Genomic DNA, 12,493 nt, shown 5'->3' with positions numbered 1-12,493 from the left:
TTAATGAAATATTTAATTGGTGAAAAACTCATGTTGAAATATCATTGATACAGATTCTCTAGTCTCATTTAAAATTTTAAAGATTACATATCAATTTGTTCTTTGATGCTTAATAGTCAAGTATAGTTATTTTATCTGTTATTATTATAATTAAATTAAACTTTAATTATATTTGCAAATACTATGATATATTTTTATCAGTAAGAATCATGAAAATATCTCCCAAACGTATAATAAACAAATACATCAAATAAAGTATGCATTTGAGTTTATTACTCCTCGTAAAACCAATGTTTATTATTCGTCATAAAACCAAACCAACAAATATATGAAAGTAGCAAAAAAATCACAAAATATTAATACAAAAGAAGTAGATTATGAATTTGATATAATAGTCTCCGCAACGAGCATGCACTGTTTGAGTCTCTCTAACAAAAATAATAATTAATATCTTATTACTTGATTGTGTTTTATTATTTTAGATTAATTCCAGCCTTCAAACAAGCAATACCTATAAATTTAGGATCCGAATAACATGCGGGACAATTGTAAAACAACTGCGATACATTTTTAATAATAACAAAAACATATAATATATAATTATATGTATAGATTTTTGTTACTACTAACGGTGATGTAGAGCGGTGTAGTCCGTCATCATTCGAAATTTTATTATGTTAAAACGTAAGGAAGCGTTTCTTCTCTCTCTTTCCACTGGGCTTCTCTCCCTTCTTTTATCTATTTTCTTCAGTATTTTATTAGCAAGAGTTCTAAGGAGAGACTGCCGTCGAAGATGCCGTGCAATAGGTATTCATATACCTTCATAACACTTACACATGTAATTACCTTTATGTCCTTGACAAGAACCACCCATAAAACCTTGTGTTTTACAGTAGCTATAACATGCAGCTTTTTTGTCAACGCCATTTGGATCCGGACATTTTCTTCCCGTTGGATTTAGTGCTGCTTCTCCAAATCCTATCGAATATTTTCTTAAGAAGAAACAAATTAGAGTTGTTTGACCAAAAAAAAAAACAAATTAGAGTTTTATCTAAATGAAACGAACACACAAACTTTTGAATCGAAATTTAATAAACATGTGAAACAATCCATTATAATAAATACAACTGAAAACGTATCAAAGGGATAAGATGTATTAGAAATCGATCACCTGAGGATATCAAAACACAGAGGCAAAGAACCAAGAAGAAGGAGATTTTGTTAGTTGCCATTTTCTTGTTTCAAAGTTAAAAAAGTTTACTGGATATATCTTTCATTACTTTTATTTTATAACAAAAAGGGTACATCTAAAAATAACATTTGCGAAGAGGTCAAAAATAAAAGGAATGACCCGTTTTTCTGTGAGACTATTATGCTTTGGCCATGTATGAAACATTTTTTTGGACGTAAATCTTAATAAAACAAAAAAAAAATGTTAAATCAAGCAAATGTATATGTATGAAACTTTGCGATGTCCTTTTCTCTTTAGTTTTTCTTTAACTGTTTTGAATAAAAATTTTATACTGATTAAATTTCACCATATATGCTGACCTAAATGTGGATACGGATCGAATATTACCATAAAAAAATCTTGGTATTTATAATCTTTTTTTTTTGTCAACTGGTTTTTGTAATCTATTTTGTAACTTTGTGATGCTTTTCTCTTTTGTTTTTTTTTAACTATTTTGAGGTATTAGATCCCACCACATGTGCTGGCCTAGATGTGGATACGAATCAAATATTATTATTTTTTTCAAAATTTGTGATTTGCTTTGTATTTTATGGATATTTAAATTTTCAATTTGCTTTGTCTTAGAAAAATATGGATATCAGATTTTTTAGATATTCGGAAAATTTACAGATATTTGCGAATATTTACAAATATTTCATCTACTTTCTTCAATAAAATTAAATCTAGAAAGAATGTAAGTCCATTTAAAAAAAAATCTTTTACATAATAAAAAATAAAAAGTAAAGATTAGTGAAACTATATGTTCCATAAATTTTAAAAATCAGTTATTTTTTATAAAACATATTTTTTTTAAACTTGTAGTTTTTATAAAGATTTTATATTCATTTATTAATTTAATACTTTTAAAAGTAATTTTATAAATAATTTCATAAAGATATAAATTTAAAATTATATATTTAATTGTACATATCTATTTGTATGTTAACGAAAAACCTATTTGTATAAAAGTCAGAACTAAGCGAATGTTCGATTCTTGAAATTTTCGTATTTGTGATTTATTTTATTTTTAGTGGATATTTATTTTTATATTTATTTTATTCCGGACACTTATTATCCAGAATTTTTGTGGATCAAATGACAATGTATGAGTGTGATTAATATTAACCTATAATATTTGCAGCTCCATGTTCTGCTGCTATACAATCCAAAAAGAAAAGATTTTAAATTTTTTTAAAGAAATATAATACCACCGCTTTGACAAAGAGTCGAACATGTAATCTCTAACAGTTGTGTGTGAGAAATGAAACCACTGGCAATTGTTTTCTTATTCATTTTTGGTTTATTATATATATATATTTTTTTTGTTCAACTGGTTTATTATATTTTGAAAAAAACTAAAACAAATGCTATTTTTTTTGTATCTCTTCTAATCTCAACCCTAAATTTTGTTATTTGTGTCATTGATAGAACAACTCAGAAACATTTATCAGAAGAAAAAAAAAGCATATTCAACCAAATATTTATTTATAACATCACCACACCAAACCAACATAGATGTGAAGAAAATAACAGACAAAGGCCAAGGTCCATTGACAAAAGCAAAAGGCCAATTAACACATTGTACAGAGTTTTTCAAATTGGTGACAATAGAAAGAATGGATAGATAATGGAGCCATTACCTTTCATGGTTCAAAGTTGGAGTCACTCATCAAGCTGCACCAACCTGGCCAAAGAGCGACTTTCGGATCTACAAACATTCAAATATAAACACCTTTTAGAGAAACAATTTCACAACTTAGAATAAAGATGAAAACATTTTATCAAGTTCTTGTGAAGAGGTTCCAAGAGCCTTATGATGATGGTAATGCAATTATGTCTAACCTCAGGAAGTTTCTTGCGGAAAGCGACCTCCAACCTTGCATCAAGAGTGTTTTCACACACAATTTTCCCATCACGAGAAGCCAGCACCACTCCTCCAGCACTGTTATATATCACAACACAAGTGGTATTATTACAGGTTGGTTCTTTAATTACAGTTTGTAGTTTTTTTTTTTGGTATCAAGAAAGTTACCAGAAAGGAGCATGAGGATCATCTTCGGAAGGAGCAGGAGGAAGGAAAATGTCCTTGTCAACTATGATCTCAGGAGCATGAACCTTTGCCTTCTCGCAGTATTCTTCAGTTGCATCGTCCAGCATAGACTCCACAATGTGAAGGTCTTCTTTGCGACAACGCAGTAACACTGAAGGCTCTTTCAGTCTAAGCAAACACTACAAATTTCATAACAAAACCAATTTTTAGAGAAGTATAACAGTTTAGAGAAAAGAACTATGGGATTGAGATTGTTGGTCTGGGAGAGACCTGAACAATGAGATGTTTCAAGAGATGTTTGTACTGATGGTGATGATGGTTGAAGAAGCCATGTTCGCTGACTTTGAGGAGTTGCTTTGCAGCCTCTTCTTTCATTGCATTGACAATGTCATCTTGTGCTTGAAGAACTTTGATCCTCGATGCGTTCAGTTGCATTGAGTAATCACTTTTACAAACACAATAACAAAAGCAAGGACACAAATTAACAAGTGGCATCATCAAATCAAGACAAAAACTAATCTACATCTGTTTAAAAATGTCACTAAGAACCAGCATTTAATATAGTCAATGATTCTCAATCTAGAGCTAGTATATGATCATCTCCTTTGTAGTATCAAAAAGTAATTGCCATTAAACTATGAACACGAACAGATCTCTAAGTAAAAAGCAAACAGAGCCTTACATCTTCCTTCGGACATCGACTTGCTTCTCCTTCTTCTCATACTCCTGTCTAATCTTCTTCTTCTCTGCCTCCACGAGCTGCAACTTCTCTATGTTAAATTCCTGTAACATCACGATTCAGCAGATCAGAATCATAAGATCCGAAGGTCAAGTAAAACAGTTGCAAACATCAGTCAACGAAATCGATCAAGAGAGAGAGAGAGAGAGAGAGAGAGAGAGAGAAGAGAGACTTCTTCAGCGGAGACGGAGATCTCATTGGCCTTTTCTTCGGCTTCCTGGCGGATAAACCTCACCATCTGCTCGATCTGCTTGGAGACATCTGCGTCGTTCATCTTGAGCCACCTACCAAATGACGATTGGGAGGAAAAAAAAAACACAGAGGAGATCTTGTAGTAAGTGATTGATGATGATGAAGAGAGAGGGGGAGTATTGAAACGGTTTTGTCTTAATATGTGGACGGGGCCCCAAACAGTTATTATTATTATATGGTCGGGTCGACCTTGCCAGATCATGTTTCGTTGTTTTTTTATTATTTTAGATTGCCACTAGAACCATCCCACCTCACGTGTTACTCGTTTCATCTCGACCAACAGAGAGTCATTTATTAATTTGATAACTCCAAAAAATATCTGTAAAACATAGTTAATTATTTACTGATATGATAAATCAAAATATTTATGAAAAAACAGACTTAGTAAGAGTAACATATTTTGTAAACAGTTGACAAAAAAAACATATTTTGTAAACATTATTTTCATTAATAATATTAAATTACAATTGGGGCCATATCAAATAGCCTCGAACTCAAATTGTAATTTACATTTGGTATGTTGCTAAAAAAAATTACATTTGGTATCACATATTTTGTTGCTTTTGTTTTTGTATCTCTACTCTCAGTTCTAAGTCCTACCAAATCACTTGTTAAAGAAAAAGAAAAAACAAATTTCTAAACCATATATGGATAGATCATAGATGTGGCTATGTGAGTAAACATCCCTATTGTAAATAACACTTCAAAATTATAAACACACGGACACGTAAATCAACATACAAAAATAGATAAGAAAAATATATTCAATTATCATAAAATGTTGTAGATTCTTTAAACCTTTTCTAATAAATAAAACACTATATTCAACTACCATAAAATATTGTAGATTCTTTAACCTATTCTGATAGAAAGTTGTATTGTTTACAATTCAATTCTATTCGAAAAAAGATAATTAATGTTTATCAGTATATTCCTATTTCCATTTCTACAAAGAAATTGTTAGTCAAGCCTTTGAATTTTACACCAGTGACTGGCTCACTGCGCTTGCGTTACAGTATAGAGAAAGTAGCCGTTTGGTGCCAAAATGTTACATGCACGAATTAAATTACAGAACAACAGTTTTTTTTTTTGGGTGCAAAACAGAACAACAGTTGAAAACTTAAACGCAGAGAAACGGTCGCGATTGGCTTCATCAAGTTTTTTTTTTTTAATTTCTGAGACTATAAAACATTTTCTTTGCCGGCTATAACCTGCCGGCGTATCTTTGCAATCTCACAACATAAAACATTTTTTAATCAGCACACATTCTTCAGATAAAGAAAAGTTCTCCGTTACAAGATAGAGACAAAAGCTAGTTTTCTTACAATGCAAGTCTTCTTCTTCTTTTTCTCTTTGGTCCTCTGTTTCGCTCTGATCTTCTCAGAAACTCTCGAAGACGACAAGAGAGCTTTGCTTGATTTCTTGTCACATTTCAGTTTACCTCTTCACCGTTGGAACCAGAGCTCTCCGACTTGCCATCAGTGGACCGGAGTTACCTGCAGCCGAAACCGTATCGTATCCGTTAGATTGCCTGGGGCTGGACTAAACGGTTTGATCCCACCATTCACCATCACTCGTCTCTCTTCCCTCAAGATTCTAAGCCTTAGAAACAACCAACTCTCCGGAGAGCTCTCTTCTGATTTCGTCAACCTCAAGAACCTGACTCGTCTCTATCTACAGCACAACCACCTCTCTGGTCCGTTACCAGCGATCTTCTCGGAGTTAAAGAATCTCAAGGTTCTTGATCTTTCTAACAATGGACTCAACGGAAGCATCCCGACCTCTCTTTCACGTTTGACCAAACTTAGAGTCTTGAACCTTGCAAACAACTCGTTCTCAGGAGACATTCCCGATCTTGATCTCCCAAACCTGAGGCAAATCGACCTGTCTAACAATAAACTCACCGGCGCAATACCGAAGTCTCTTCGAAGATTCAAACCTTCAGCCTTTTCTGGCAACAACGTAACAGTAAAGGAGACACAACACAAGACACCTTTCGGGTTAAGCCAGCTTGCTTTCTTGCTGATTCTCTCGGCAGCTTGCATTTTGGGTGTTTCCGGACTCTCCTGTATAATAATGATCACCTGTTTCGGGAAGTCTAGAATCTCCGGGAAGTTTCGGAAGAGAGAATCTCCAGGGAACTGGACATCTAGAGACGATGATGACGCTGAAGAAGGAGGAAAGATCATCTTCTTCGGGGGGAAGAACCATTTGTTTGATTTAGACGATCTGCTAAGCTCATCAGCTCAAGTTTTGGGGAAAGGCGCCTTTGGTACAACCTATAAGGTAACAATGGAAGACACGAGCACAGTGGTAGTCAAGCGACTAAAAGAAGTTGTGGTGGGAAGAAGAGAGTTTGAGCAACAAATGGAGATCATCGGCATGATTAGGCATGAGAATGTAGCTGAGCTAAAGGCTTACTACTATTCTAAAGACGATAAACTCGCTGTTTATAGCTACTACACTCAAGGAAGCCTCTCCCAGATGCTGCACGGTTAGTTACTATTCATTTAAACTAAATCAAAAGCAAAAAAAAGAGTAAACAAATAAAAGGTTATGCAGGAAACAGAGGAACGTATGATCGAGTACCTTTGAGTTGGGACGCTAGACTGAGAATAGCAACTGGTGCAGCGAGAGGTTTGGCTAAGATCCACGAAGGGAACAACGGGAGACTCATCCATGGGAACATCAAGTCCTCAAACATCTTCTTAGACTCGCAACGCTACGGCTGCGTCGGAGACATTGGCTTAACAACCATCATGAGATCTCTTCCTCAAAGGACTTGTCTTACGTCAGGTTACCACGCACCTGAAATAACAGACACGAGAAGAAGCACGCAGTCTTCGGATGTATACAGCTTCGGGGTGGTTTTACTCGAGCTTCTGACGGGGAAGTCGCCAGCAAGTCGAGAGACGAAAGGTGGTGAGAAGATGGATTTGGCCACGTGGATAAGGAATGTGGTGGTGGAAGAGTGGACAGGGGAAGTATTCGACATGGAGATTTTGAGCGAGTCGGGTGGGTTCGAGGAGGAGATGGTTGAGATGATGCAAATAGGGTTGGCTTGTGTTGCTGTGAAGCAACAACAACGACCTCATATAGCTCAAGTTGTGAAAATGATTAAAGATATTCGATCAACTGATGCAGAATGAAGGAATGAAACATTAGATCTTTTTTTTTTCCTTGATAGATCAATTTGTTTATTTAATTTGAATAAAAGCTGTTTATTGATTGTATTGTTTCTTAGCAGATTTGCAAAAAAATAACGGAACTTTGAGTTATATAGATTCAGAAACAAACAAAATAAAAAACAGAACATAATTGGGGAAGTAAAAGGACTAAAACATTGAGAAGATCAAACGGGGCTGAGAAGCTGGAAAAGGTGAGTGTTTGGATCTGACTTCATGCCGAGGATGATGATGAGAGGGATGAATCCATAGTGAGTCGCGACCTTTGCTTTCTTCAGCGACCAGTTGGTCCAATCCTTGAAGACCTCGTACTTTGATGACGATGGTTCCTTTGATCCTTTTCCTCCTTTCCCTTTAATCTTCAACGAAGCCTTAGCCGCCGCCATTGATTCTGACCTCAGAGAGCTCTCTGCGTCTATTATGTTTTGGAAGCGGAGGTTAAGCCAAAACAAAAACCCTAAAGGGTTTAAGCCCCCCTTTTAAAGTACCTTTTATGGAAAACTCTGCTTGGGTCAGAAGGTTTACTCATTCTCACTTCTTTTCCATTTTAATACAGGAAAATTTATTTTTTTAAATCGCTGGCAATTTTAGTCTCGATGGCTTTCTCTCTCGTCTTCTCACGATCGCTGAAATCGAATGTTTGTTCAGAGCGAGAAAATGGCTTCGAAACGGATCTTAAAGGAGCTCAAGGATCTTCAGAAAGATCCTTCAACCTTGTACACTGCTGGTCAGACTTAACTCTTCTTCGTTAGTATCTCGTTTTAAGCAGAAAAAAGTGTCATTTTTCTTCTTCTTAGTCAACATTAACATAGTTAAGATGTAACTGCAGCTATTTAATTTAAAAAGAACACTTTCTTGTTCCCTATTAGTTATGTTGCATTCGGGTGTTATAGTTGTTGATTTTGCTTTATTAAAATGTAGTAAAAGTTCATTATGAATCGGTACTGTTGGTCTCAGTAGAGTCAGGGATTCATGTAGGAGAATCTCAAACTGGTCATGCATGAGAGCATTAATGTTCTGTTGTGTGTATTTCAGTTATTGCTATTGATCATATGTTTAAGAGAGGCTAAACTTTTATTTTATGCCTTCTGTGAAAAATATTGAAACCTTAAAGGTCCAGTTGCTGAAGACTTGTTTCATTGGCAAGCTACAATAACGGGTCCATCAGACAGTCCTTACTCAGGTGGAGTCTTTATCTTAACCATTCACTTCCCTCCGGATTATCCTTTCAAACCACCAAAGGTTTGAATCAAATTTGTAACATTTTTAAAACCATTCTGTTGTAATTCATTTGCTTTTTTCTTCTTGCAGGTTGCGTTTAGGACAAAAGTGTTCCACCCTAATGTCAACAGCAACGGCATCATTTGCTTCAACATTTGCCACGACGTTTTGAAAGAACAATGGAGTCCTGCACTCACAATATCCAAGGTGAACTACAAGAAAGCTCTCTTTTCTTTCTTTTAAAAACTAGCAATGGCGATAATGACTCTTTTAACTCTCTGATTTGGTAATCCAGTCTATTGGTGACTTTCTAGGTTTTGTTTTCAATATGGTCATTGTTAAGGGATCCGAACGCAGATGATCCCATGGTTCCGGAGATTGCTCATATGTATAAAACCGATAGAGGCAAGTATGAGTCTAATGCAAGAAGCTGGACCCAGAAGTATGCAATGGGATAAAGTTTCTTCTTTTGATCCCTTTCTTTGTTCCATGATTATGATTTTGTTGTTTCCTTGCATTAATATTTGAAAATTAAATAGTCTATAATTATTTAGACCAATCAAACAATGTGAATCCTTGAAAATTAGATAAATACCAAAACAAATTCTCAGTATCCAAACAAATTAGCGTTGCCATCATTCTCTGATTCTCTCCTCTGGCTGGGCTTTATTTTCATCACACACACAGTAATGGGCCTTGTTGGGCCTGTTGGTCGTATGTTAATGATGCTTTTGTAGGTACCCCGACAATCGGAAACAACTTATTTACCGAGAGAGAGAGTACTAGTAGAGTGACTGTCTGCCTCCTTGATCTCATCACCTGAGAAATCCTTAATGCAACTGAAAGTTCTTCCATTTCTGAACATCCAAGCTTCCTTGCGACAACCAAGACTAGAATTCTCCATTTTCTCAGGTATCTAAACATCTTCCATAGACCTACTTTTTTGTTTTTAGGGTTTTTAGTTCTTGCTTGATATATTATCTTCTAGTTTTAGAGATATGAATCGTTTCTGTTACTCTTAAAGCTTCTCATACTTCCAAAATCAGACACATGGGATACCATTTTAGTCATGTTGCTTTTAGGGTTTATTATTCATGTAAAAATCAAAGTCATGGGTTTTATTTTATCCACTGCATTGACGTTTTTTCTTACAATTTGAATTTATTGCAGGATTGTTCTAGTCATGGCTGAAACAGAGGTTCCGGTATACTGTTACTGGAAAGGTTGCATCAAGTATGGCTCTGAAGGCGTTTACTATGAAGGACCTGCTCCTAAAAAGATTATAGTGCACCCAAAGATTGCATTGAACCGATTGTTGGATGAGATGTATGTGCTTACTGGAGTAGATGTTGACAAGCAGAGATCCAAAGTCAAAATATTTGGTAGGTATCCTTCTGTTGTTGGACACTCCAAGTTTCAGTATCTGCTTCTGCCCGTGGTGAACAACAGTAGTTTGGAGACAATGCTTGAGGTTCCGAGAAAACACCCTTCTGTCAAGATTGTGGAGTTGTATTTGGAAGTGAAGTCTGAGGGGGTTACTGGTCCTGCTGCTTGTTCCTCGAAACGACAGAAGACTGTTAAGGTAGAGAGGGATAGCAGTACTGGCAACATTGGAGATGCTGCAGTAGACGCTGAGATGACAGATGTTAATAACATTTCTGGTTCAAATGCTGTAGCACAGGTGGTTAATTTGGCAGGGGATAAGGATTTGAATAAAGAGTCGAATCCTGGTGTTCCAAAGCCGTGTCTATCTAGTTTGTGGCTTGACGATCATGACTTGCGTGTAGGATTGTGCTTCAAAGATGCTGATGAGCTGAAGAAGGCTGTGGATTGGTGTTCCATTAAAGGAATGCAAAAGTGTGTAGTAAGAGAGACTGGGACGGACGAGTGTATGTTTGAGTGCATCAAATGGAGATGCAAGTGGTCACTTGGGGCTGCTAAAATGGAAAAGCATGGACTTTTCGAGATAATCAAGTACAATGGTCCTCATACATGTTCTCCCATTGAGCCGGAAAATTCTAATTCAGAGTTTGAAGCAGATGAGATTGAGCGTTTGGTTCGGAGACATCCAACGCTATCATTTTCAGAGTTGAAGAAGTGGTGGAAAGCAAATATTGGGTATGAGCTTCAAACTTGGGAGGTGCGGGCTGCGAAAGAGGAGGCTATTAAAAGAGCATTTGGAGATCAGAGTTTTGAAGATTTGCCCAAGTTAATGACTGCCTTGTGTTCGTCTAATGGACTGCTAGTTGACTGGAAATACGATCTTTTTCCTAATCCTAAGTTTGCATCATTCTGTGGAGTGTTTTGGGCATTTCCACAGTCTGTCCAAGGGTTTCAACACTGTAGACCTCTGATCCTAGTGGACACCAAAGAGCTGAAAGGTAAGCACCAGTTGAAATTGATGATTGCCTCAGGGGTGGATGCAGCCGACTATTATTTCCCTCTTGCCTTTGCGGTGACCAAGGAAGTGTCCTCAGATACTTGGCGTTGGTTTCTGACTAATATCAAAGAGAAAGTTACCCAAAGGAAAGGTCTTTGCCTCATCTCCAGTCCCCACCCGGACATACTCTCTGTTAGGTCTCAGTGGAAAGAACCATGGGCTTATCACAGGTTCTGTCTGAAACAGTTCTCATCCCAATTCTGTCGAGATTTTTCAGAACTGGAGAGTCTCTTGGAGCAAGCTGGAGAAACGGGTCAGAAGGAGGAATTTGAAACACACATGGAGAGAATTAAAAAGGAGAATCCAGAAGCTAGGAGATGGTTAGACCAAATCCCCCCAAATCAGTGGGCTCTGGTTCATGATGGTGGTAGGAGATATGGATACATGGATATAGATACAACAAGTTTGTTTGCAGTTTGTAGAGGCTTTGAGTTGGCTGATCATGCAGTGACTGGTTCTGTTATGCTTCTCTTTGATGAGCTGAGAAACCGCTTTGATGACCTTTCTCATTTCAGTCGTGGCTCTCTTAATTCTGGCCATGTGTACACCAAACCTGTCACTGACAAGCTTGAAGAGTTCAGGACAGCTACGGTTACTTACATTGTAATGCCGTTAGACAATAACGCGTTTAAGGTCGCAGAACCAGCACAAAATGATGAATGGATCGTCCAGTTGAGCGAATGTACCTGCACATGTGGGGAATTTCAAAGCTACAAGTTCCCATGCCTGCACGCTCTAGCTGTATGCAAGCAGCTGAAAATCAACCCTTTGCAGTATGTAGACAACTGCTACACTTTTGAACGGAGTTACAAAACTTATGCCGCCACTTTCTCTCCTGTTCCGGAGCTAGCAGCTTGGCCGGAAGCTTCTGGAGTTCCGAGATTGTTTCCTCCGGTCATTCCGCCACCACCTCCACCTCCATCTAAAGTATCAGGTAAGTCCCAAAGCAAGGCCACTCCAAAAACTAATAACAAGAAGAGCTGATAAAAAGGTAGAGAGGTTTGAACCGAACTTAACCGAACCGGGCATTTTGGTGTGTATTGGTCTTTTATTTATGAAACTAGTAGCTTTTGACTTTTGGGAAGTAAGGTTAATCCGGTTTCGGAACTTAGTAGCTTTTTTGGTCTAACCGGGCATTTTAGTATGGTTATGTAACTGACCGACTTCTATTAAGTAATCGGATAAGACTGATGTACTCACTTTTAATACTTCCTCGATCTCCTACCTGGCTAAAACTTAATCCGGTTCGTTAATGAGAACATTTGGTGATCTCATGAAGTAATGCGAAACAAAGCTAAACCGGAAACTAAATCCCATTCTTCTTCAACATCTCTTCCCCTATCGGTTTTTTAAAAAATTATCGAAGCGGCAAAAT

At 36.8% G+C, this 12,493-nt stretch overlaps 6 protein-coding genes across 7 annotated transcripts; 3 read left to right on the top strand and 3 right to left on the bottom strand.

The window, feature by feature from the left end:
• Positions 1 to 101: 101 nt before the first annotated feature.
• Positions 102 to 2,438, bottom strand: LOC103838141 (defensin-like protein 35). The gene is made up of 2 exons (XM_009114564.3): positions 1,172 to 2,438; positions 102 to 978 (listed from the first exon to the last, which is right to left on the bottom strand). The coding sequence occupies exons 1-2, from the start codon at positions 1,230 to 1,232 to the stop codon at positions 812 to 814; spliced, it is 228 nt and encodes a 75-aa protein (XP_009112812.1). The 5' UTR covers positions 1,233 to 2,438; the 3' UTR covers positions 102 to 811.
• A 237-nt stretch (positions 2,439 to 2,675) lies between these two features.
• On the bottom strand, positions 2,676 to 4,431 carry LOC103838142 (V-type proton ATPase subunit E3). The gene is made up of 6 exons (XM_009114566.3): positions 4,193 to 4,431; positions 3,964 to 4,064; positions 3,552 to 3,726; positions 3,264 to 3,460; positions 3,074 to 3,173; positions 2,676 to 2,939 (listed from the first exon to the last, which is right to left on the bottom strand). The coding sequence occupies exons 1-6, from the start codon at positions 4,292 to 4,294 to the stop codon at positions 2,901 to 2,903; spliced, it is 714 nt and encodes a 237-aa protein (XP_009112814.1). The 5' UTR covers positions 4,295 to 4,431; the 3' UTR covers positions 2,676 to 2,900.
• A 240-nt stretch (positions 4,432 to 4,671) lies between these two features.
• LOC103838143 (putative inactive receptor-like protein kinase At1g64210) lies at positions 4,672 to 7,472 on the top strand. The gene is made up of 2 exons (XM_009114567.3): positions 4,672 to 6,766; positions 6,835 to 7,472. Exons 1-2 carry the CDS (start codon positions 5,599 to 5,601, stop codon positions 7,419 to 7,421), a joined length of 1,755 nt encoding a protein of 584 aa, XP_009112815.1. The 5' UTR covers positions 4,672 to 5,598; the 3' UTR covers positions 7,422 to 7,472.
• A 48-nt stretch (positions 7,473 to 7,520) lies between these two features.
• Positions 7,521 to 7,912, bottom strand: LOC108869605 (mitochondrial import receptor subunit TOM7-2-like). The gene has a single exon (XM_018654204.2). The coding sequence runs from the start codon at positions 7,841 to 7,843 to the stop codon at positions 7,625 to 7,627; it is 219 nt and encodes a 72-aa protein (XP_018509720.1). The 5' UTR covers positions 7,844 to 7,912; the 3' UTR covers positions 7,521 to 7,624.
• An 87-nt stretch (positions 7,913 to 7,999) lies between these two features.
• LOC103838144 (ubiquitin-conjugating enzyme E2 28) lies at positions 8,000 to 9,291 on the top strand. 2 transcript variants are annotated; one of them, XM_009114568.2, is made up of 4 exons: positions 8,000 to 8,184; positions 8,572 to 8,699; positions 8,769 to 8,885; positions 8,993 to 9,291. In XM_009114568.2, the coding sequence occupies exons 1-4, from the start codon at positions 8,094 to 8,096 to the stop codon at positions 9,134 to 9,136; spliced, it is 480 nt and encodes a 159-aa protein (XP_009112816.1). In that variant the 5' UTR covers positions 8,000 to 8,093; the 3' UTR covers positions 9,137 to 9,291. The 2 variants fall into 2 exon arrangements, with proteins under 2 accessions (XP_009112816.1, XP_018509719.1); XM_018654203.2 differs by having other exon boundaries at positions 8,974 to 9,291.
• Positions 9,292 to 9,425: 134 nt separating this feature from the next.
• LOC103838145 lies at positions 9,426 to 12,313 on the top strand. The gene is made up of 2 exons (XM_009114570.3): positions 9,426 to 9,590; positions 9,849 to 12,313. Exon 2 carries the CDS (start codon positions 9,862 to 9,864, stop codon positions 12,100 to 12,102), a length of 2,241 nt encoding a protein of 746 aa, XP_009112818.1. The 5' UTR covers positions 9,426 to 9,590; positions 9,849 to 9,861; the 3' UTR covers positions 12,103 to 12,313.
• The last annotated feature ends 180 nt before the right edge of the window (positions 12,314 to 12,493 follow it).

This window comes from Brassica rapa, chromosome A09 (genome assembly GCF_000309985.2).
Source record: "Brassica rapa cultivar Chiifu-401-42 chromosome A09, CAAS_Brap_v3.01, whole genome shotgun sequence".
Taxonomy (NCBI): domain Eukaryota; kingdom Viridiplantae; phylum Streptophyta; class Magnoliopsida; order Brassicales; family Brassicaceae; genus Brassica; species Brassica rapa.
This window is presented reverse-complemented; position numbering and strand designations above follow the sequence as displayed.